Source organism: Monocercomonoides exilis (assembly GCF_001643675.1).
Source record: "Monocercomonoides exilis strain PA203 chromosome Unknown scaffold1-2713096, whole genome shotgun sequence".
Classification (NCBI taxonomy): domain Eukaryota; phylum Preaxostyla; order Oxymonadida; family Polymastigidae; genus Monocercomonoides; species Monocercomonoides exilis.
This window is the reverse complement of record NW_027150546.1, coordinates 36213-58591: the sequence shown is the minus strand read 5'-3', so window position 1 is coordinate 58591 and position 22379 is coordinate 36213. Positions and strand designations below refer to the sequence as shown.

At 41.1% G+C, this 22379-nt stretch overlaps 5 protein-coding genes across 5 annotated transcripts; 2 read left to right on the top strand and 3 right to left on the bottom strand.

Moving 5' to 3' along the window:
* Positions 1–306: 306 nt before the first annotated feature.
* Positions 307–1977, bottom strand: MONOS_10970 (putative flagellar associated protein). The gene is made up of 3 exons (XM_067863460.1): positions 1866–1977; positions 1185–1787; positions 307–1099 (listed from the first exon to the last, which is right to left on the bottom strand). The coding sequence occupies exons 1-3, from the start codon at positions 1959–1961 to the stop codon at positions 497–499; spliced, it is 1302 nt and encodes a 433-aa protein (XP_067736092.1). The 5' UTR covers positions 1962–1977; the 3' UTR covers positions 307–496.
* Positions 1978–2437: 460 nt separating this feature from the next.
* Positions 2438–3785, top strand: MONOS_10971 (vesicle-associated membrane protein 7D; the record flags this gene model as incomplete). Its single annotated transcript, XM_067863461.1, has 4 exons — positions 2438–2776; positions 2848–2935; positions 3001–3170; positions 3250–3785. The coding sequence occupies 4 exons, from the start codon at positions 2438–2440 to the stop codon at positions 3310–3312; spliced, it is 660 nt and encodes a 219-aa protein (XP_067736091.1). The 3' UTR covers positions 3313–3785.
* Positions 3786–4145: 360 nt separating this feature from the next.
* On the bottom strand, positions 4146–16604 carry MONOS_10972 (uncharacterized protein; the record flags this gene model as incomplete). Its single annotated transcript, XM_067863462.1, has 5 exons — positions 4146–10326; positions 10600–15983; positions 16057–16169; positions 16231–16399; positions 16483–16604. 5 exons carry the CDS (start codon positions 16602–16604, stop codon positions 4661–4663), a joined length of 11454 nt encoding a protein of 3817 aa, XP_067736090.1. The 3' UTR covers positions 4146–4660.
* Positions 16605–16671: 67 nt separating this feature from the next.
* MONOS_10973 (putative Vacuolar (H+)-ATPase G subunit) lies at positions 16672–17512 on the bottom strand. Its single transcript, XM_067863463.1, has 4 exons — positions 17449–17512; positions 17307–17369; positions 17114–17214; positions 16672–17040 (listed from the first exon to the last, which is right to left on the bottom strand). Exons 1-4 carry the CDS (start codon positions 17495–17497, stop codon positions 16903–16905), a joined length of 351 nt encoding a protein of 116 aa, XP_067736089.1. The 5' UTR covers positions 17498–17512; the 3' UTR covers positions 16672–16902.
* A 73-nt stretch (positions 17513–17585) lies between these two features.
* On the top strand, positions 17586–21624 carry MONOS_10974 (putative f5/8 type C domain protein; the record flags this gene model as incomplete). The annotated part of the gene is made up of 3 exons (XM_067863464.1): positions 17586–17595; positions 17684–19041; positions 20503–21624. The coding sequence occupies 3 exons, from the start codon at positions 17586–17588 to the stop codon at positions 21622–21624; spliced, it is 2490 nt and encodes an 829-aa protein (XP_067736088.1).
* Between the last annotated feature and the right edge of the window lie 755 nt (positions 21625–22379).

Genomic DNA, 22379 nt, shown 5'->3' with positions numbered 1-22379 from the left:
TGTGAGAGATTGTTAATTTAAGTGCAAAAAATAATCATATAAGTTACATTTTTATTTAACCTGGTTATTAAACATTTGCGACTTTTCAAAAGGAACAACACATTTCAATGTAGAATAAATGTTAAAAAATGATGTTCCATTAATTAAAATTACACAAATTCACAGAGAAAGTGTTTGAAAATAAAAACAAATAAAGTTTTTATAAAGCGAACAAAAACTGTTGTTAAATTTTTATTTCCCCGCATATTGTCCAGTTAGAAGAACATCTCAATTGTTAGCAATTATGTTAATTAAAAAAAAAAAATATTTTCATTATTTCTATATTTTGCAATTTTTCCATCAAAAATTGAAGTGAGAAAATATTATGAAAACAAAAATGAAATCACGTATGAAAAAAAAAATTACATTACTTGAGGTGGTTTTAAAAAAGTCCAACATAAATTCATGAACTTTACAAATTAATTTGTTTCATTTCTCCAGAAAGTTTGTTTCTATTTTATCCAGTGCTTTTTAATGCTTCCGATTCTTGATCTCTCCTTTGACCTGAAGTGGAAGAGGGATGCGAAGCAGAAGACATTGACAGAGAAGACTGCCTCGCTGTAGCTCCAGCACCACCACCTCCTCTCCCCATCCCAGCACCAAACCCACTACTGTAGCCTTGTCTGTATGTTGACGATCTCGAAGATGCCATGGAGCCAGCCGTTGAACCAGTAATTAGACCTCTTCGTGTGTCTGTGCCTCTCATTCTGGATGAAGACATTACTCCAACAGTCGAACCAGACAAGCTGCCTCTCTCTCTTTCTCTTTCTTTTCTTCTTCGCTGAATTTCATTCTTTTCAGCAATTTCAACTTTTCTTTCCCAAGTTTGAACTGCCTTTTCCATTTCTCCCACCAACATTTTTTGCTTAATATAGTCCAAAACTCTCGGCCTCTCACCTTCCGTGTGCCTTGCAGTCAAAATCTTGTTAAGATTCAAAGCATGATCGCGCTCTTTCATTGCACGGCGCAATTCTTCGTCAATTTTTGTCAAAGATTGCTTTTTCGATTCAATCTCCTTCAGCAGCCATTCTTTATCTTTTAACTCTTGTGACAGATCACGCTAAATAAATAAATAAGATATTTTAATTTTGATCATAAAGAAGAATCCTTTTAAATAACTCCAAATTTATATGTTGTTCTGATACCTTTTTTTTATTTAAAGTTTGTTGAGTAGATACAGCTGTTAATTTGAATGTTAACAATTCTCTGTTTCTTTGAGTAATTTTCTCCTGAAACAACTGGTTTTCAATTTTAAGTTGTTCATAGTCAATTTCTTCGAGAGACTCACCTGCTTCGCGACTTTGTGCCTCAAATTGTGTTGCCCTTTTCTGCTTTTGCTTCATGGCTTGATATTTTAATTGCAGTGCGCCTATTAACGTAGTTTTTTCTTTAAACATAGTATCAAAATAGCTGATGACTCTTTCAGCTTTAACTATTCCAGTGGCATCATTAACTCCTTCAACCACAACATTTTTCCTAAATTCAAAACTTTCTTTTTGAATATCAGCGCGTTGTGCCTGGAATACATCTATTGATGCTTTTGCGGAATCAACAAGCCCTTCCACTTTCTTTTTTCTATCTGCAATTTCATGTTGCAGGCGGTCAATCTCAGCATTTGCAAGAGTAAGCTTTTGTTGCATTGTTAAAAGTTTCTCTTTTTCACGTCCTCGACCATATCTTTGCCTTTGTTGTGTTGGCTTTGCCTTTAATTGTTCTGGTGGAATTCTTGATAAAGTGTCTTGCAGTAACTTTATCAATAAACAAGAAAATGAATTGAGAAATAATATTATCCAACTCTCTTTATAAAATAATAAACATAATCATACAGCATTTTCGTTCATTAATAATTCGTTTGCAGCACATATTTGCTCGAATTTTTGTCGAAGAGTCAATGGCTCCTCTGATTTTGCTGAAGTCTCCATTAACAGCTCTAAATATGGGAACAAAATAACCTCTGATTTTGTCTGAATCGAATAAGAATATTCCTTTCATGTGTTTAAAAAAATAATAAGAAAAATGCATATTAAACTCTCAGAGATAAAAATAATAAGAATTGAATTATAATCATTATTTCAATCACTTTTTTTATTAACAAATAAAATTGTGAATAGTCTCAAACATATTTTTTTGACATAAAATTCGAATAAAAGAATGATGAAACATAAAAAAAGATACCTTACAAATACTCATCACCAAAAAATTGAAACCCTGAATAAGAAATTAGAATTGCAAATCAACTATTTTTTTTTCGGTTCTCACGTTTCAAATGCTGTATTAATATTTCTGATAATTCGTTATCAAAAAATTCATAATTTCAAAAACATATATATTCATTCATGCATCACAAACCAATTGTGAACACTTTTGAATTGATGCAACCATAATATTGAGATTAAAAATGCCAATAATTTACGCACTTGTTTCAAAAGGCTCATATGTTCTTGTTGAGATGATGGCGAAAACTGGAAACATGTCAGCCATAGCACGGAAAATACTTTTAAAAGTTGCACATAAAGAAGGAAAGATGAGTTACACATACGATAATTATGCATTTCACTATGTTGTGAGTGGATATCTTTGTTTTATGTGCCTCACAGACTATAACTTTAGTCAAACAGTTGCATTCTCGTTTTTGCTTAGAGCTCAACGAAGGTTTATTGATAGATATGGCCAAACATTGGAAAACATAAATTCATATCAATATCAAGATTTTGGGTTGCTATTAAAGGAAATGATGGTATGTTTATCGAAATTTTTATGTTCGACTATTATATAATAAACAAATGAAATTTTTTTATTTTTTTATAGGCAGATTATTCAATACTTTCTCCTGAAAGACTTGAAAGGGCTAAAGACGATCTTAGAGGAACAAAAGTACCAGTAGCTCAAAACATAGGTGTGAGTATCAATGTGAACAATTATTTTCAAGAGTTATATGCTTTTAACAAATTCATGATTCAGATCGCCTTTTGCAAAGGCACGAAAAAAGTGAACTTCTTGTGGATCAGGTTGAAAAAACGCCTTTTGTTGATGACTCACTTCGCTCAGCACAGCGTCATAATCCAACAATGAAAAAGGCTCCTTGGTATAAAAACATGTTGATATGGCTCATTGTGATTATGGTTCTTCTTGTATGTAATCTTTTTGAGAAATAATGAAACAAAGGATTTTACAAAATCTGAAAATTTTACATTTTCAATTGTTTTATAGGTGATTGGCATAGTTTGTATCCTTGTTGGATGTGGTGGCTTCACATTTAAGAATTGCAGATAAAACGTAAACATTTGAAAGACGATTATTGATGATATATTCTTATTGAATTGCCATGTTCGGTGTCAATTTAATAAGCCATCTCCATCTATTTTATTATATTCTTGCTATTTCAAAAATTCATTTTTGTCTTTGTTCTTTTTCGTTGCTACTATTTCACTTTTTAATTTCCGTGTCTAATTTATGAGTGCATGTTTGATAGATAAAAATATTGTTTTTTGCAATGAATTCTTTTTAACCTCATTTATTTTGCAACTTGAAGTTTATTTTATCATTTATTTTTGAATTTTTCCGAGAAAAAAATTATTATTTTGTTTTATGATAGCTCTTTATTCGAGAAGTGCAATGCATGAAACTTTGTTCAAAAGGTGAATTATTTATTCTTTATTGCGTCTTTTCAATGTTGATTCATCATCTATAGGATTGCATTTCATTCTTTTTTCTAATTTATACCAAAAACAATTTGTAACAAAAAATATCACATTCACATTCAAAGAAAAGAATTATTTGATTTATCCGTTTTTTTATGAGAATTTATGCATCGTTGCAAAAAGCTTCTCATTTAAATATCAATTCTCAACTCCGTTGTTAATAACAATAATTTGCTTTTTGTGAAGAAGAAGAATGAAGAAGAGTGTGCTTCCTTAGAAACTCTTTTGAAAATGAAGAGAGAGAAATAGTTTGATAAAGTTGAAAAATTGGAATTTTTGAAAAATGAATATCTTTAATGCATTGCGCCTTTTGAAACATCTTCAAAATAATTTTTGCTCATCACAACGGGTTGATAGGAAATTCGCAACTGTCTTCTAATAATCAAGGAATCAATGCTACAAAACTTTTAATGCGGATATCAAACGCAAAATTATTTACTATCTCCAAAAGCAATTGAATTGTCAATTTTAAAAATAAAAATCATTTCAAAGAACACTTCAAGTGCAGAAATAACTAAACGTTTCGGAAAATACAAAAGATGGCTTTACACCACCAGGCTAATAAAATACAGACAAAAACAATATTTATTCAACAAGCTTTGCCAATAAACGAAGTCAAAAAAACGAAACAAAAATTTGAAAGAAAAAATCAAAAAAGACGTTAACTAACTTCATTCAATAAGAAGTCAACACAAATTAAAAAATGATTTCAAACTCGTAAATTAATAAGTTATAAAACATATTTAAGCAAATATATCAGTATTTCCTAGAACACTCAACAAAACAACACTCAATATCACTTATCAAAACAAGGCACAATCAAAAACAATCAAAAAAACAATCAAAAAAATAAAACTTTAATCATTTTCCTTGAGCATAAGCACATGAATGAATGCTTGTAAATCAACTGAATAACTCCATTAAGACAACCTCAACACAATCACTGTTGTGTTGTCTGCTGTGTCCAATGCATTTGCTGCTGCCTTCAGCTTCGCTGCGATCGCTGCTGCACTCGACGGATAAGCAGACAAGCTCAATGGGCAGACATACGCACGATGAGGAACATTCCCTCTGAATGAAGAGACTCTCGTTGCTGGCTGTGTTTGGGATGGCTTTGCCAGAAGCTGTCTATCTGTGCACAGTGGAAGCTCCTGCTGTTTGGGAGGCGTTGGAATGAAAGAGGAAGGAGGAGAAGGAGAAATATCGAGGGAAGGTGGGGATTGCTGGGATGGAGGCGGTTGAGGCAATGACGAGCTAACAGAGGTCAAAGTAGTTGTAGAAGAAGAAGAAGAAGAAGAAGGCAAAGTAACTGATTCAAAAGGAGACGCAGGCAATCTTTTATTCACGTTAGAATCAACAGTACTTTGTGGAAGAGAAGGAAGAGGAGGTGGTGGCGGGGGTGGAGGAGGGGGTGGTGGTGACTGTTTAACAAGTGGAAATGAAGCATTACGTGTGTGCAACGGACGCAGCGGCATATGCGAAGCAAAGTTGGGCGAAGGTGTCATCGAAGGGAGTGTGGAAGGCGGCTGTTGAACAACACCAGAAGTAGCAGTTGCAGAAACATTCAAAGCAGGAGCAGTAGGAGGAGAAGAAGAAAGTACTGTTTTATTTCCTGTATCTGGCAAGCAAGCAGCTGGAGAAGGCGAATGCGAATGCGACTGTGAAGGCGAGGATGAAGTCGAAGTCTGATTTGAGCGGTTATTCGCCTTCTGTTCAAAAGCAGGCTGATCAATTGATGTTTTGTCGACTGTTTCGAACTTGTCCAAAAGTTGAATGCTGCTTTCACTCGATGACAACAACGAGGTGTCACTGGATGCTCCTCCTTCTTCAGAGCCATCTTCTTCTTCTTCACCTTCTCCTCCTTCACCATCAGCACTGCAATTTCCACTGCCATTGCAAGACTCGCTGCTCTCTTTTTCGCATTCTTCATCTATTTCATTCCCATCAAACTCGTCGCTGATGTTGTATTGTTCAAATGTCGAGTCCAAAAAGCTTACAAATCTCCGCAGATTATACGCCAGCCCTCCTTTTTTCGTCTCCTTTTGAGCATTTCTGTCTTTTCCATTGAAATGCAATCTATTTCCTCCTTTCCTCTTCTTATTTGCCTTCACTTTAATGTTATCTCCTCTGATCACATCGCTCTTGTTCACCAGCATCACTGATTCTCCTTCGAAGCTTCCGTCGTCTTCCTCGTTTTCTGTGTCAATTGTCTCAAACTCCTCGTCAATCGCATCTTTCGCTCCTTTCTTGTCGCTTGGAACCCTCCTCGGCTTCACACCTGAGTTGGCATTCGCAAAAGCGCTTGCATTTGACAACATATTTGCATTCGCCATCATATTTCCCTCTGACTCGTTTCTCTGTTTTCTCAGCAGCTCTTTCAATTCTCTCTTTTCGCTCCTCTCTTTCGATGTACTGAACGAAACACGACTTCTGTTGATTGCAGCTGCCTCTCTCACATTTGCATTGAATCCAACAGTCTCCACAATTGCACTGTCAGCATGCATTTCAGGCAGCTGCTGCCACCAGGGTGTCTGTGGAAGATGAATGAACGCCCGCCAAAACAGCGGAGAACGCGATGAAATATCTCCATTTTGAGAATAAAACATTTGTCTTTCTGCTTTTGCCTTGTTGCTTGCTGTGTCACATTTGTCTCCTCCTTTCAGAAATGCAAGCGCTCTCTTTACCCACCTCTTCTTCTCCAGCATCAGAATCTCCTCTTTCACTGCCTTCTCCTCCTTCTCAATCTGCCCTCTTTCCTTCTCTTCCATCCCAAGCACAAGCACACCCAGCGCTGCATTGTCCACCACATCAAACAGCCCGTCACAGGCAATAATGAGATACCGATCTATGTATCTTGCTTCTGTTGAAGACACACTAATAGGCGATGATTGTGTTGATTGTGTTGATTGCTGCTGATTCTGATACTGCTGCATTCCATTTGGCTGTTCTGTGCTTTGATTACTTTGGATTGGCTGGCTTGATGCAACATCTGCTGTGACTTTGATGGCATCTCTTGTTGTTCGAAACGGAGGAGAAGAAATGGCAGAATTAGAGGAAGACGACGAACCACTTGGCTGTGAACTAATCTTTGGGATGAAAAGAGATGGCTCTTCACACTTCATTGAAGACGAACTATTGATACGTGTTGAGAAAGAAGAAGAAGAAGAAGATGATGATGATGATGATGATGATGACTCATTTGCTTTGCTCGAAGCAGATGAACACGGAGCATGTTCTGACTTGCTTTTGAGCATTTCCCAATGGTTCTGTCTTTTCCTTGGCCTCAGCAGCATCTGCATTCTTCGGATGCTTCTTCTCTTCCTTCCTTCTCTTTTGATCTGTCTGTTGAACTCCACATACAAGCTGTGTATCGTTCCATTCCCATCATACTCGACTGCGTTGATGTCTGGCTGGTCGCAGATTGGACGAGGCAGTTTGTAGTTTCCAAATGCCCTGGCAACAGCCAATATGCCTTCCAGACGCATTTGAGAGGAAATCCAGCCACCATTCCCAGTGACGATGCGAGTAATCTCATTGTGATTGTACAGCTTGTGGTCGGCGGTGATGCCAACAGAGCAGAAGGGAAGAGAAGAGACCGAGTGGCGGAAGTTGATGATGTGGTGGTGGGGAGGAGTGGAAGAAGAAGAAGAGGAGGAGGAAGAAGGAGAATATGTTTGGATTGACATATTTGTTGAAGAAGAACTTGTAAGCGATGCATTTGTTGGATGAGAAGCAGTTGTAGCTGATGATGACGACGATGATGCCGACGATGAAGAAATTGTTGCATTTGAAGAATTCACCACAGAAGACATATTGAATGTTTGCCCATTTCCACTTGCTGAGTAAGTTGAGACCGTTCGAGGCACAAAAGTGATGGCAGGCAGTGTTGTCTGAGGAGGAGAGATGGGAGAAATAGACGAAGCAGACAGAGTAATCGGAGGGGAAAGAGCAGAAGGAACGCTTTCTGAACGAAGACAATACGACAAGTCTTCTGCAGTCTTCACTCTCCCATGGAGAGAGGATGATGATGATGATGATGATGATGGAATTGGAGATGGAGTCTTTGATATCATCACATCCGTTGAGGAAGAGGATGAAGATAATGATGCTGTTGTAGAAGAAGAAGATGACGATGATGATGAATGAGATGCAGACAAGTCATGTGATGACAAATCAGCTATCTTCATCTGCATCATTTCATCACCCGGACAGCATCCACTCTCATCATAAGCATCGTCGCTGTCTTCCTCCTCTCCATTCTCCACAGCCACTTTCTCTCTCAGCTGTGCCATGCGCCTCCTCTCCAGTCGCTGTCTGTATGAGTCCACTCGCTCCTTCACCACAACTGCCCTGCAGTCTCCGACGTGGGCGCTGTAGATGAAGCGAGAGGTGAGCAAGACACAGCAGCAGACAGAGCCTCCTTCAGGGTTGATGGCACGGAGAGAGGAAGAGGCAATGCGGAAGGCGTGGCGAAGGATGAGCGATTGGAGAGGGCGGATGATGGTGGAGAAGGAGAAGCAGCCGAGGAGAGGGTAGATAGAGAGTGGATCAGAGGAGGAATAGAGGGGGAATGAAGAAGATGTTGAAGAAGAAGAAGAAGAAGAAGAAGAAGAAGAAGAAGAAGAAGAAGATTGATTATCATTTTGTGGAGAAGGAACAATGTGATTCCAATCAAAGTCAGGAAATTCTTCCTTTTTCAGCTGCGAATAGGAAGAAGACAGCAACGTCTTTGAACGAGAGAGTGAGTTGTGGATGATGTTGATTGGGCTGTTGGATGAGCAAGAAGTGTTTAAAGCAGAGGAGAAGTCATTGTCTGTCTGTGTGTTATTCGGAATGAGAGGAGAAGGAGGAACTGTTGCAAAAGAAGAAGAAGAAGAAGTTGAAGATTTCTCTTGTTCGTTCACAATTTCATCCCATTTTGATACATTGTCTTCGATTATGAAGTACAAACACTCATAAAATGACTGAATGAACGAAGGAAGAAGCAGACGAGAGAGCTGTTCAGCACACAAATGAGTGTTATGCCCATCGCAAACAGCATAAAAGCCGAGGGAAGGAAGAGGCGGAGGAGGAAGAGGATGAGACAGGAAGGGATAGGCAGAGGAGAATGCAGTCGTGTTGGAAGGGAAATGGACAGGGGAGGAAGAGGCTGGGACGTCTGAGGAGGAAGAAGTGGAAGAGGAAGAAGGGAAAGAAGAGGAAGAAGGAGTAGAAGAATCTGAGGTATTATTAGTTGATGATGAACATGATGATGATAGCAAAGCATTGCAATACTCTTCGATTTCAGCAATTGGCTTTGAAAATGAGCTGCCTGACCAGAAATGCAGAATGGCACACGCAAAATGAGGAAGAATGGTGAAAAATGGTGGAATAAAAGAAGAGCTTGTTTGATTAATATTGTCATATTTTGATGAAATTTTCAAGTTTTGAGTATCATTTCTGTTAATTCTTTCAGCTTCGATCAAAAAAGGTGGCTTTTGACTGAGTCCAGGGAGAGGAGGATGACATTCCTTTGCGATGATGGCGAGGCAGACAGAAAGAAGGCTGTCAGCACAGCGAGAAGAAAGCAGAAAAGACCAATAAATTTGTCTTTGTGTGTTTATGATGGATTTGATGGTGGAGTCAGGGAAGATATCACAGCTGGTGAAGAAGGAAGACTTGAGAGAAGGAGAATGAGAGAGAGGAAGAGAAGGAGGAAGAGAGAGAGGGGGAGGAAGAGGAGGAGGATGGGTTGTGTTGGAGGAGCAGCGGGGGTTGAAGGGAGTGGAAGGAGAAGGAGAATATGGAGAAGAAGAAGGAGAAGATAGAGAAGAAGAAATAGAAGAAGAGCGAGATTTCTTTGAAGAGGCATTTTGTTGAGAAGAAGGCTGTTTAGACTGAGAAGGAGCAGAAGAGAGAGTGTTGTATGAGAGATTAGAGAAATGCTGATGTGTCAGAGTGAATGGAGGAAGAGGAAGGATAACAGAAAAAGAAGTAAAAGAAGAAGAAAATGATAAAGAGGAAGAAGAAGGAGAGGAAGAAGGAGAAGAGGAAGGAGCCAATGAAGTGAGAGTGATGAAGAAAGGAGAGAAATCTTGTGATGTTTGAGAGTGTTGAGTGTTCTTGTCAGGCAAACAAGAACAACTCAAAATATTTGAAGATGAATTAGAAGAAGAAGAAGAAGAAGAGGAGGAGGAGGAGGAGGAGGAAGAGGAGGAAGAAGAAGCATCATTTAATGGAGAAGAACAATCATATTTTGCCATTCCCCTGTGAATGTTTGAGACAGTAGCAGAGCACAAGACGAAGGGGACGAATGTGATGGAGTCTTCTTGTGTGGCACGAGGGCCAACAGACTCAGAATATGCACAGAAGGAAGAGATGTCTATGAAAGAGGAAGAAGGAGAAGGAGAAGAGGAGGAAGAGGAGGAAGAGGAAGTGGAAGATGAAGAAGAAGATAAATCAAATGAATGAGAAGAAGAAGAGAGGGAAGAGGAGGAAGAAGGTGAAGAGGAAGAAGAATGAGAAGAGTCAGAAGATGAAAGAGATGAGGTTGTTTGAGGAGAGGCAGAAGATGATGTGCAAACAGGAGAGTTGAGAGAAGGCGATGCTGCAAACTGAGATGATGGCAAAGCAGACAAAGAAGAAGACAAAGAAAAGGAAGAAGAAGAAGAAGAAGAAGAAGAAGAAGAAGAAGAAGAAGAAGAAGAAGAAGAAGAAGAAGAAGAAGAAGAAGAAGAAGAAGAAGAAGAAGAAGAAGAAGAAGAAGAAGAAGAAGAAGAAGAAGAAGAAGAAGAAGAAGAAGAAGAAGAAGAAGAAGAAGAAGAAGAAGAAGAAGAAGAAGAAGAAGAAGAATTGTTGGTTTTAGGCTGTGAATCTTGACTGATTGGTGAGTTTTGTGGTTGTGTTGTGAGAAATGCTGACTTTCGAATGAGAGGAGAAATTGAAGAGGAAGAAGAAAAAGATGTTGATGTTGATGAAGAAGGAGATGGAAATTGTGGTGTCGGCACAGAAATGAAAGATGCATTTTGTGATATTTCAGCTGGCTGAAAGGGAGAAGCAGCAAGTAAAATTGTGTGTTTGGATGATGATGAAGAAGGAGGAGGAGAAAAAGAAGAAAATGGAGAAGAAAGAGGAAGAGGTAAAATAGTTAAGTTATTTGGATTTTGTGTCTGTTTTGCATCAATTGATGACTTTGAATTCATCTGCTGTGTATTTTGCGATGTTGAAGACGAAACATCATCTTTATGATTTATTTCTTTGTTTTTCTCTTCATTTTCATCTTCATTTCCCCCTTCTTTTTCTTCTTTATCTTTTCCATCTTCCTTATTAATCTTCTGCTTTTCCTTCAAAACACACTGAACTGTATCAGTTTTACCAGAAACTTGAGTCTGTTTCTTTGTCTGTGATATTTCTTGTGTTGTTGTTTCTGTTAATGTTTCTGTTAAACTTGATTGTTTAGGTATTATTCTTCCACTCACATTCAGCACACGACTGCGAAAGGGGATGCGATTGACAAATTGAGAGGGATATTCGAAAGAAGAATAAAGAGGAAGAAGAGAGGAGAGAGTGGTCTGCTGGCATTGTGGCTGCTGAGAAGAGGGATGAGAAGGAGGATGAGAAGAGGAATTCATCAGATGCTGTTGACTTGGTTGCTGAAGTGGCTGAATGTTTTGAGTTGTTTGTGTTTGTGTTGTTGTGTTACAATAGATGTTATTATTATTCTCTTTCTCCTTCTCCTTCTCTTTCTCTTTCTCCGCTTTCTGCTTCGGAGCCACTCTTTCTCTCATCTTTTCCATCCATTTTGTGTTGTGGCAGAGAGGATTGCCTGTCAAATCGAGCATTTTCATTGACGCCAGCTCAGTCAGAGGAACATTCAGCAACTCATCCATCTCTTCTATGCAGTTGAAGGATAAGTCAACTGTTTTGAGAGGAGAAGCTGGGGAAGAAGAAGAAGAAATGGATAAAGGAGAGAAAGAAGAAGATGACGAGGAAGAAGAAGAAGAAGAAGAAGAAGAAGAAAACAATTGAGAATTAATCAGCTGAGGTGCAAAGGATGTTTGAAGAGTACCTTTCAAAAGTTGATAGAAATCAGGTGGCATAACACGAAGATGGTTGCCAGCGCAAGTGAAAGTGGAGAGACGAGGGTGCTGTTTGAAGAAGGAGGAAGGCGGATTGAAGGAAGATGAAGAAGGAGAAGAAGGAGAAGGAGAAAAAGAAGAAGAAGGAGAGGAAGAAGATAAATTGCTAGCAGACAAAGCACTTGAACGATTCGCATCTGGACAAGAAGTGAGCAACTGGAAAGCAGAGAAAGACGAAAGAGAAGTGAAATCCAACGACAAATTCTCCACAAAAGGCGGAATGAGCTGCAGGGGATGATGTCTTCGTTTGGCGGGTGGTCGAATGAGGATGTCTGAAGTTGAAGATTTTATTCTCTTTTGGAGCTGGCTTTGGACAGCAAATGAAGAAGCACTGGAATCGGAAGGAAGAGGAGATATCTTTGTGATGGAGTGAGGAGGAGAGGGGGGGATGATAAGAGAAGGCTGAGAGGCTTGCGAAAAGGAAGAAGAAGAAGAGGAAGAGGAAGAAGGAGAAGAAGGGGGAGGTGGGAGAGGAGGAGAAATAGAAAGAGGGGTTGGGACATTTGAGACTGATGTTGCAGATGGAGGAGACAAAGAAGGAATGCTATGATCAGAAGAGATGTTTATATTGGACGAGGGAATTGATGAATGTTGAATGTGAGAAGAAGGAAGAGAATTAGAATTAGAAGAAGAGGAAGAAACATCATAAGCAGAAGAAAACGGCTGCAAACTGCCAAAAAGCGGGTGAGGCGCAAAGAGCATTCTGTTGCCAGACAAGTTGAGTGTTGAAAGTGTTGTCATTTTGGGGAAAGAAGAAGGCAGTTCAGTGAGATTGTTCCAGCTCAGATCCAATTTGGCGAGCTTTGTGAATGACTCGAGGGGAGATATACGTTCAAAGGGGTTGCATTCATCGAATAAGAGATGTGATTGGGATGGTTGAGGGATGGTGCTGTAAAAGGATGGTGAATCATGTGAAGAAGAAGAAGAAGAAGAAGATGTATTTAATGTTGAATTGACAACATTTGCAGAGAAAGCAGTTGGCAATAAAGAAGATGATGAAGATGCAACTGAAGTAGAGGAAGAAGAGGATAAGGGAGAAGAAGAAGTAAAAGAAGAAGAAGAAGAAGAAGAAGGGCTATAAGGAACAAAAGAAGCTGGTAAAGAAGATGTCAGCACTCCAACAGAAGAGCCAGTTCTGTTTGCAAAACGAGAGAAGAACGAGTTTGTGGCGATGGAGTGGTGTTGAATGAAAGAAAGAGGAACAGACAAGGAAGAGATGCGATTGCAGGAGAGAACAAGAGAAGTGAGTGACTTTTCAATTGGTACAGCTTCCTTCGACGGCAAAAGAGGGACGGGATCTTTGTGATGAAGAGAAGGCGAGTGGGTGCAATGGAAAGGAGGGTGAGGATTGCTGAGAGTGTTGGGCATTCCTCCACAGCTGTTCATCAAACAGCCAGGATTGTTTGTGTCTGAAGAGGAGCTGCCAGCAAAATGCATCGCTCCTCCAAAGGCAGAAGAGTTGTTGATGTTGCTATTGCTGTTGAATGTGTTTGTGTTCATGTTAATTGTGCGTATGTTCGATTGAATAGCAAGTGGAGAGCTGCCGAAGCTGTGTGACATACCCTGCCCACTCACACAAACACCTCCTCCGACTCCTCCTCCTGTTATTCCTCCTCCATTCACACTCATATTCATATTCACACTATTGATGCTATCGCTGTTATTACTGTTTCCATGACTGCCTCCAGAAGCAAAGAAAGGCGAACTCCCACTTCTCTCTCTGTCTTTTGAATTCGCCCTCTCTCTCTCCCTCTCCTTCTCCTCTCTTCTGATCGCCCCTTGTATCAATGGCAGTGGCAGCTCTGTGAATCCACACGCCGCCAGCCTCAGCTCATTCAGCGAGAGAAGAGCGATTGAAGGAGGAAGTGTTGAGAGGAGTGGGTTCATCGACAAGTCCAGCAGACGGAGAGAGGCAAACACACTCCACTGGGCAGCCCTTGTTGAAGCTGAAGAGGCATCACGCCTTCTCTCTTCTCTGCTCTCATTCCTTCCGAAGAGACTGGCAGAGTGGGGGCCAATTGACCACAGACGAGCATCTTCAGCATCACAATGGTCAACACACACAACATCACTCGCCGTGTCTGCCAGAAATGGAGTGCTGAATGAATAAGAGGATGAATCAAAAGATGACTGTGATGTTGCTGACATTCTGAATGGACTAGAAATACTACCACTGCCACTGCCATTACTCAAAGAGATCTGTTCTTCTTCCTTCCTCTTCACAGAAGCAATGCGCTTGTCCCACTGCTCATCAACCGTGTGCAGCTGGCAGCTGCAGAGGCGCAGGTGCTGCAGAGGAGAAGGAGAAGACGGGAATGCAACAGCAGACGGGCTGAAGGAGCGGATGGGGTTGTGCGAGAGATCGAGGCGGGTGAGAGATGAGAGCTGGGCAATGCCCAAGTGCGGGAGGGCGGTGGAGGTGATGCGGTTGTGGGAGAGGTTGAGTGTCTCAAGGGAAGGAAAGGGGATGCACGAGAAGGGCACAGACGACGCGTTTTGGGAGGTCTCGCGGCGGTGTTTGAACCAGGCAAGAAGCTCACGGCGCACACGCTGCATTTGGAGCTCATGGAGGGCTTCTGGTGTGGTTGTGGATGAAGAAGAAGAAGAGGATGATGATGATGAGAGAGATGATAGGGTCGAGAGTGTTGAGAGGGAGGAGGAGGAAGAAAGGTTGGAGGAAGAGGATGAAAAAGAAGGGGAAAGAGAAGGAAGTGGTGTGTTTCTGAAGGAAGGCGAAGAAGACGGGGGAGGAAAAGGTGGTGAAGGAGCAGGGGGAGCAGTAGATGCACCAAAAGATGCTCTGTGATTTTTGTTATTATTATTATTATAACTTCCATCACTTCGAAGAGAATTCACAGGAAACCTCGTCTTCATCCAGCTTCCTTCATCGAATGGCTTGTCGTACTCGTCCTTCTGTGCCACAGCCTCGTCGCGCTCTTCGTCTTCAGACAGACCCAGCCCGATGCCAATCATGTTGTAGCTGAAGTCAGCTTCTCGAAGATTCTTCAGAACTTCGCTGAAGACAGACACGCTGATCTCTTTGAACACCTCATCGTCAATCTTCGTCGTCTCCCACTCCCCTTCGTCGAGGCAGGAGTCGTCAGACAAGGAAGAAGAAGAAGCAGAAGAAGAAGAAGAAGAAGAAGAAGAAGAAGAGGATGATGACAATGAAGTCGATGGTGAAGGAGGTGGTGGCAATATGCCAGAAACAGAAGAAGATGGAGAAAAAGAAATACTTGGGCCAGTTTTGTGTATTTGTGAGTCTGCTGCTGTGTTTTGAGTCATCAAAAGTGTTGGGCGGAAATAGGAAGAGTTTGGAGGAGGAAGAGAAGGAGGAGGAGGAGGGTGAAAAGGAGGATGAGACGACGGATGCTGAAAGGGGATTTGGAAGAGTGTGGATGAAGTGGCTGATGAGATGGGCTGTGATGGGCGAAGAGGAGAAGGAGTGGCAAGAGATGAGGATGAGGATGAGGATGATGGCAGTGAGGAGGAGGATGATGATGAATTTAAAGAAGATGTCATTGCTGTTCCAGTTGTTGGTGTTGTGGTGCTTGGAGACGCAGCTGAAGGGGTATTGTTTATGTTGTTAGCAGAAGAAACAGAAGAAGAAGAAGAGGAGGAGGAGGAGGAGGCAGTGATAGGGGTGCGAGTGAGGAGCCTCTGGTAGTTCTGCTCGTTTGCCTTCCGCTTCCTCTCCATTTCTGTGTACAGCTGCGAAGAGAATGCGGACAGGCAGTTTCTCGCTGCCTTCAGACAGACGAGCGACTTGAGGTGCCAAAAGGACGTGGGCAGATACGACAGCTGGTTGCCTTCGATGTTCAGCTGGGTCAGCTTCTTCAGCGGATAAAACAGGTTCGATGGAAGCTCGGTGAGTTTGTTGTACTGCAGATTCAGTTGCTCCAGGTTGGGAAGCGCATCAAACACGGAAATCGTATGGGGGTCTGAAGGAGTTGGCAGTGTTGTAAGCATGTTGAATGAAAGATCAAGGATTTTTAAGTTAGGAAATGGAAAAAACGTTGAAGATGGAAGAGATATGAACATATTGTTAGAAAGGATTAATCGTTGCAGTGAAGGAATAGGAGAGCGTTGTGTAAAGGAAAATAATTCAAAAGGAAGCGAAGATAAACTTGTGCATATTTATTTTAAGTTAAAATTAAAAATATCTAACTTTTGAAAAAAGAAATTAAATGTAGGCAAACCGGTTGCCTGTCATATCCAAATTTGTTAAACATTGAGAAAGTGAAAGACATTTTTCAACTTGAAAGGTATCAATACGATTTGATAAAAGTATTAATTCCTTCAGTTTTGGTGACTAAATTCGTAAAAATAATTTTTTTTATCTGAAAAAGAAAAAAAACAAAAAAATAAAACACCTTAAACGCTGAAAGTTTTAAAGTTTTTATAAAATTGTAAGATAAGTCAAGAATTTCTAGAGCGGGAAATCCATAGATTTCTGGTTGAATTTCTTCCAGACGATTAACAGCAATCTTAAGACGTTTCATTGTTTTGAACTTAACAATTCCACCTGGAAATTGTTTCAATCTTCCAAAGATATGTTAATAAATGAAATAAATATCACATAAATTGCTTGAATTTTTAATTATCCGAAATTGTCAATAACAAACTCATTTCGTCTCAATTCAACATTTGTAAGCTTTTGGCAATGTATTATAAATTTATCGATTAAAAAATCTATGTTTTTATTAACAACAATAAGATCTTCACTCTTTGCTTCAAGGTTGCCCATGAATTCAGTGTGAAATGATCACAAAGAATTCAATACATAAATTATGGACCAGAAAAAAACTATAAAATCAAAGTACTTTTCATTGAAACAGTTTCATGTTATGTTATTATAAATCCCGTATTAACGATAAAAACGACAATGGTGAATATAAAATGATGAATTCAATGTGAAAATGAACATGTATCATAACGCTTAGAGAAAGAAAAGTGAGATGAAGACATTGTAGCTTGAAGAGACTGTAAGCAAATAGAATTTAATTTAAAAATTGCGAGGCTATTACAACAAAATGAATGTTTAATTAGAATTTTGTTGCAGCTTCGACTAAGAGAGAAACTACTTCTTGTTCATGTGATGCCGCATCCTTTCTCATTTTTTCTAATAGTTCTTCTTTCTTTTCATCAAGGCCAGTAAAGTACTCCGAGTCTGTCCCGTCAAACTTAAGAATAAGAAAAAATATTTGAAAAGTTTTATAAAATGAGAGGAATCGAGATCCTAATAAGAAATGTTACCTTTGCAACTTCTTGTAAGTACTCTGCTTCCAATTTCTTTCTGAATTCAAGAGCTTCACGATCTGCATCTTCCTTTGCTGATTTCATGAGTTGAATTCGCTCTAACATTGAAGATACAAATTAACCATGAGATATCAACGAATTACAAAAAAGGTTAAAATAAAAATGTTAAACTGTAGAGAAAACAACAAACTTTGTTTGGCTTGTTCAACAATTTTGCCAGCTTCTGCTTCAGCTTCAAACAATTGTTGAATACCTGAAATGTCACAATAAATAACGATAGGAAATAAAACATTGAGTTTGATAATTAAATGTATAATGATAAGAATCATCACCAGCTTGTCCTTGTTTATCCCAGGTTTTTTCGATCTTTCCGTCTGTCATTATGATCCTTATTATGGTTATTCATGATCATAATTATTCATTTGTGTTTGAAAGAAATAATATTTGAGTATTTCACAGTATATAACAAATGAAATTTAGTCTTACAAAATATTGCTTCTGAGGTGAGAAATATTGCGCTCCTTCGAGCTGCGTATCACTCAAGCTCGATTGATGTTCACAAAACAGGCCATCTGACGACAAACGGACTAATTTCGACTTTGAAGCCCAACAACACAATCAGCATCTCATCGCAATGGCTCGATCAGCCGCGCACTCATTCGGTGCGAACGCTGCTGAACAGGAACCGCAATCAAACATTCATTTGCATCCACCCGCAGACATGGGTGGATGTGACTGTTCCGTCGTCAGCAAAGCCAGCGTCTTCATACACAATCCGGCCAGGGACTTATGCGTCGAGCAGAAACCCGAAGTCGTGGACGCTGTTGGGATCGAACGACAATCGAACATGGGCCATCCTGAGCGATGTTGCAAACTTTATGTTTGAGGAAAACGACACAGAAGCTTCGCACTTCCAAATCGATCAAAAAATACGCTTCGCGACATACAGACTCAACATCACAAAGAACAACGGGAACACAGAAGGGATGTATGGGGGGATGCTTGAACTGGCAGAGTTTGATCTGCTTGACGCGGACGGAAAGTCGATTCTTCATCGGCCAGCGAGCAACAGGGCGAAAGTTAGAGACAACTATTGGGAGGCGCGGACAACCAACAACGAGTGGGTGGTGATTGACTTTGGGGCGCTGAGCTCATTGAGCACTGTGGTGATTTCGTGGGGGCTGGACAGCATCGGCCACGAATACGGCATCCTTGCGAGCAACGGGAGCACAAGCGAATTGCAAAACGGAAAGGCAGTGTTTGCGAGTGTGTATGAGGAGCGAAGCGGTGGAAGCAAAGGAACAGTGCACACAATCAAATTGAAGGATGACATTTCCTGCAGGCTGATGAAATTGCTCGTTCGAGGTGCAGTTGCAAAGCCTCTCTCATCGCCTCTTGATACTCCATCGAGGTTTTCCGCGATCAGAGTTGCACAGATCGAAGTGATTGGGAGCAACGATCTGGTTGTGAAGCCAAGCCCTCGACCGCCGTTTGACGAAAAACGGATGCGGCAAGACTTGAGTGGGGGAAGCTGGAAAGTGAAGAGGGCATCAGAAGTGGAGGGAAAGGGAAGTGAATTGTCGCTTGGGAAAGAGTTTGATGAAGACATAATAGAAAGAGAACAATCTGGGGGCACAGTTGGAAGGAATACCGAACAAGCAAAGGAAGAAGCGGACAAAGCGGATCGAATGGAAGATGGATGGGTGATTGCCACAGTGCCTGGAACAGTGCTTGTGTCTTATTTGAACGTGGGGGCGATACCTGATCCGAACTTTGGGGATCAGCAGCTGCAAATCTCTGATTGGTTCTTCACGACAGACTTTTGGTATTGCTGTGGGTTTGATGTGAGTGAGAAGATGAGAGGGAAGCGGTGCTGGCTGAACTTCGATGGGATCAACTGGAAGGCAGACATTTGGGTGAATGGGGTGCTTCTGTCAAAAAGGATTGAAGGAGCGTTCATTCGAGGGAAGTATGACATTACAAACCTGATCAAATACAAGCCAGAGAAGGCTGCAGAGAATGGCGCTGATGGGCTGTCTGGGTCATCTTCAAATGCATCGCAGAAAGAACTGAATCACATTGCTGTGTTTATCCATCGATGCAACAACCCTGGAGAAGTTGACACGAAAACAGAAAGCTATGCAGGGCACAACGGAGGAGTTCTGGGGAAAGACAACCCGACGATTCACGCGAGTGTGGGATGGGACTGGGTGATGACAGTGAGGGGGCGGAACACAGGGATATACAACGATGTGTACCTGACGTTTACAGGCGATGTGGTGGTGCGAGACCCGTGGGTGGAGACACATGTGAGGAGCGTGGGAAACTCGAAGCAGGCACAGCTGACATTTCGGTGTGAGGTGATGAATGCAGTCGGCGGAGAAGAAGGAGACAGGAGCAAAAGTGAGCAGAACGACGTTTCAGTTTCGAAGCAGATGCAGCCAGCGGAATCCAAGAAGGTGGAGGTCAGAGCAACACTCGAAGGAACAGATGTTGAGTTTGTGCAGACTTTGGAGCTGAGTGCACAGGAGACAAAGACAGTGGAGATCAATGCCACACTGGACAACCCAAAGTTGTGGTGGCCGAATCGCTATGGCGAGCAGCACCTTTACAAGTGCCATGTGGAAGCGAAAGAAATCGTTGATACAATCACCGAAGAGGCAGCGAAAGGGAAAATGATGCTGAATGAGCAGTCATCTTCCAACAGCACGAATGATGGTGACAAGCTCACGAAACTGTTGAGTGATTTTTATTCATTCGACGTTGGAGTGAGGGACTTGTATTTCCCGAAAAACGGAATATTGACGGTGATAATAAACGGCAAGCCGATTTTTTGCTCGGGCGGAAACTGGGGGATGGACGAGTCGATGATGCGTTGCCGAACAGCAGAAGACTACGAGATACGTGTGCGGCTGCACAAAGAGGCGCACTTCACGATGATTCGGAATTGGGTTGGGATGACAGGAGACGAAGAGTTCTATTCGGCGTGTGACAGGAATGGGATATTGATATTCGATGACTTCTGGCTGGCAAACCCGTGGGACGGGCCAGAACCAGATGATCCAGGGATGTTCATGAGAAATGCAAGAGATAAGGTGAGGTGGGCGCGGAAGCACCCATCACTGTGTGTGTACTGCGGCAGGAACGAAGGATCGCCACCTGCATCGCTGTATCAACCGCTGAAGCAGGCAACAACAGAACTGGATGGGAGCAGATTGTTTGTGGGCTCTTCGACTGGAATGACAGAGGGAGTTGCGCTGACAGGGAACGGGCCATATTCGGTGCAAGGGCCAGCCTATTACTATCGGTCTAATTCGAAGACGTTCCACACAGAGATGGGGATGCCGAATGTTCCGAGTGCGCGCTCCATCAGAGAAATGCTGCAGGCACATCGGCTGTGGCCGAGGGGTGAGCTGTGGGGGCTTCATGACTTTGCTTTGGGTTCTGCACAGAATGGAAGAAGGTTCCTGAGCGAAGCAACGCTTTTTGGCAATGATAGAGTCTTTAATAAAGAGGCTGCAAGTGAAGTTGCTTGTGCGGGTTCTTCATCTACAAACTCAAACGATTCAAACACCTCGTCATTGATTTGCTCAGCATCATTTGCAGCGAATCCGTTTGAGGAGTTTGTTTGGCGGTCGCAGTTTGTGAACTATGAGAACCATAAGGCGATGTTTGAAGGATCCACGTTGCGGGAAAGCCGAGGGCTGCTGATGTGGATGAGCCAGTCGTGCTGGCCTTCGATGGTGTGGCAGACGTACGATTTCTTCTTCGACACGAATGCAGGGTATTTTGGGTGCAAGAAGGGCAACCAGCCGTTCAGTGTTGTGTACAACATCGACAGCAAGAACATTTCTGTTGTGAACAACGCGTGGAAAAGATGGGAGAATGTGAAGATTGAAGTGTGGGTGCACGATCTCCATGGGAAGAAACTGAACAGCTTTGAAGGAGAGATGACGATGAGCGAAAATACGATGGTTTCTCCACCGCCATTTGCCTTTTCGGTGCCTCAGGAAGGGATCTTCTTTGTGAGCACAAGAGCAAGTCAGGTGAAGGGAAAGGAGGTGGAAGTGATTTCAGACAACTTTTATTGGGACAAAGTCGGAGGGAGTCGCTCGTTTATGGACTTTTCTGGGTTGAAGAATGCCACGATTGCAGCAGGCGTTTCAGGAGTTGAAGAGACGCCAGCACCATCGCTGCTGTCATTTTGGTCTGCAACACCAAGTTCATTGCCCGATTCTGCATCTCAAAGCAGCATTCGACGCTTTTCTGTTACACTCAACAACACATCACCTGATCCTGCGCTTTTGGTGCATTTGCAATTGTACAGAGTGCCATCATCATCTTCTTCTTCTTCTTCAACTTCTGTGCCATTGACTTCTCGAGTGCTTCCTGTGTATTTCAGCGATAATTGGTTTGGTCTGATGCCTCAGACATCAAAGACAGTGTCCGTTGAGTTCGATAGCAAATGGCTTCATGGGGATTCGTTTGTGGTCGTTGTTGACGGATAGACTGTGCCCCCAATTGTACTTGACGTCAATTTAAAAAAAAAAAAGGATTCGCGAAATTTGTTGAAAAGCAAAAGTCGGTTGAAATCGAAAAGCATTTTAAGGCAACATTTTTTAACTTAAAAATAACCTAATAATTCTTTTCGAGTTTTTAATTGTTTATTATTTATTGATAAATACATTGAGAGCAGAACAAAAATTATAATTATTTTTTCAAAAAAAAAGGTACACCAAAAATAATTTTAAATGAGCATTTTTGCACTCAAAATAATAAATGTTGCATTCAAAATAATAAAATTCGCAATCGAAATGAAATGTTCTCATGTTTTCGTTGGAAATTATTATTTGGAAAAAAAATGATAATTAATAATTGAGAAAAATATAAAAGTGAGTGAAAAAACCTGCAAACTTGACATTATCTCTAGAAATAATCATCCAATTTCATATATGTGAAAACTTATTGCATTTTAAAAGCTCAATTGACTTTTCATGTTCCGCATTTTGCATTTTGTACGAAATTTCAAAAATATTATTTGTATTTGTAACAGTGTGTGCATTCAATGAATGTGGACATTGGCATTATCTCAACAATCATTGATAGCTGCTTTTCGACAATTGATCCAATTATTCACTATTCGAATTCAATCTATTGAAATAATTACAAATGAAACAACATGCTCCTTGGAATAATAAAAAAAACATTTTCAGTTTTTAGAGAAACTCGGAGAATCATATTTCTCCGAGTTTCTTTGGAAAGA

Excerpts from the sequence above, each read along its gene's own strand:
- MONOS_10973 (XM_067863463.1), bottom strand. The coding sequence starts at position 17,497 with ATGACAGACGGAAAGATCGAAAAAACCTGGGATAAACAAGGACAAGCT. Across the intron at positions 17,215-17,306 it reads TGTTGAACAAGCCAAACAAA|AGCGAATTCAACTCATGAAA; the intron begins GTTTGTTGTTTT and ends CTTCAATGTTAG. Across the intron at positions 17,041-17,113 it reads ACTTACAAGAAGTTGCAAAG|TTTGACGGGACAGACTCGGA; the intron begins GTAACATTTCTT and ends CTTATTCTTAAG.
- MONOS_10970 (XM_067863460.1), bottom strand. The coding sequence starts at position 1,961 with ATGGAGACTTCAGCAAAATCAGAGGAGCCATTGACTCTTCGACAAAAA. Across the intron at positions 1,788-1,865 it reads TATTAATGAACGAAAATGCT|TTACTGCAAGACACTTTATC; the intron begins GTATGATTATGT and ends TTATTGATAAAG. Across the intron at positions 1,100-1,184 it reads AAACTTTAAATAAAAAAAAG|CGTGATCTGTCACAAGAGTT; the intron begins GTATCAGAACAA and ends TTATTTATTTAG.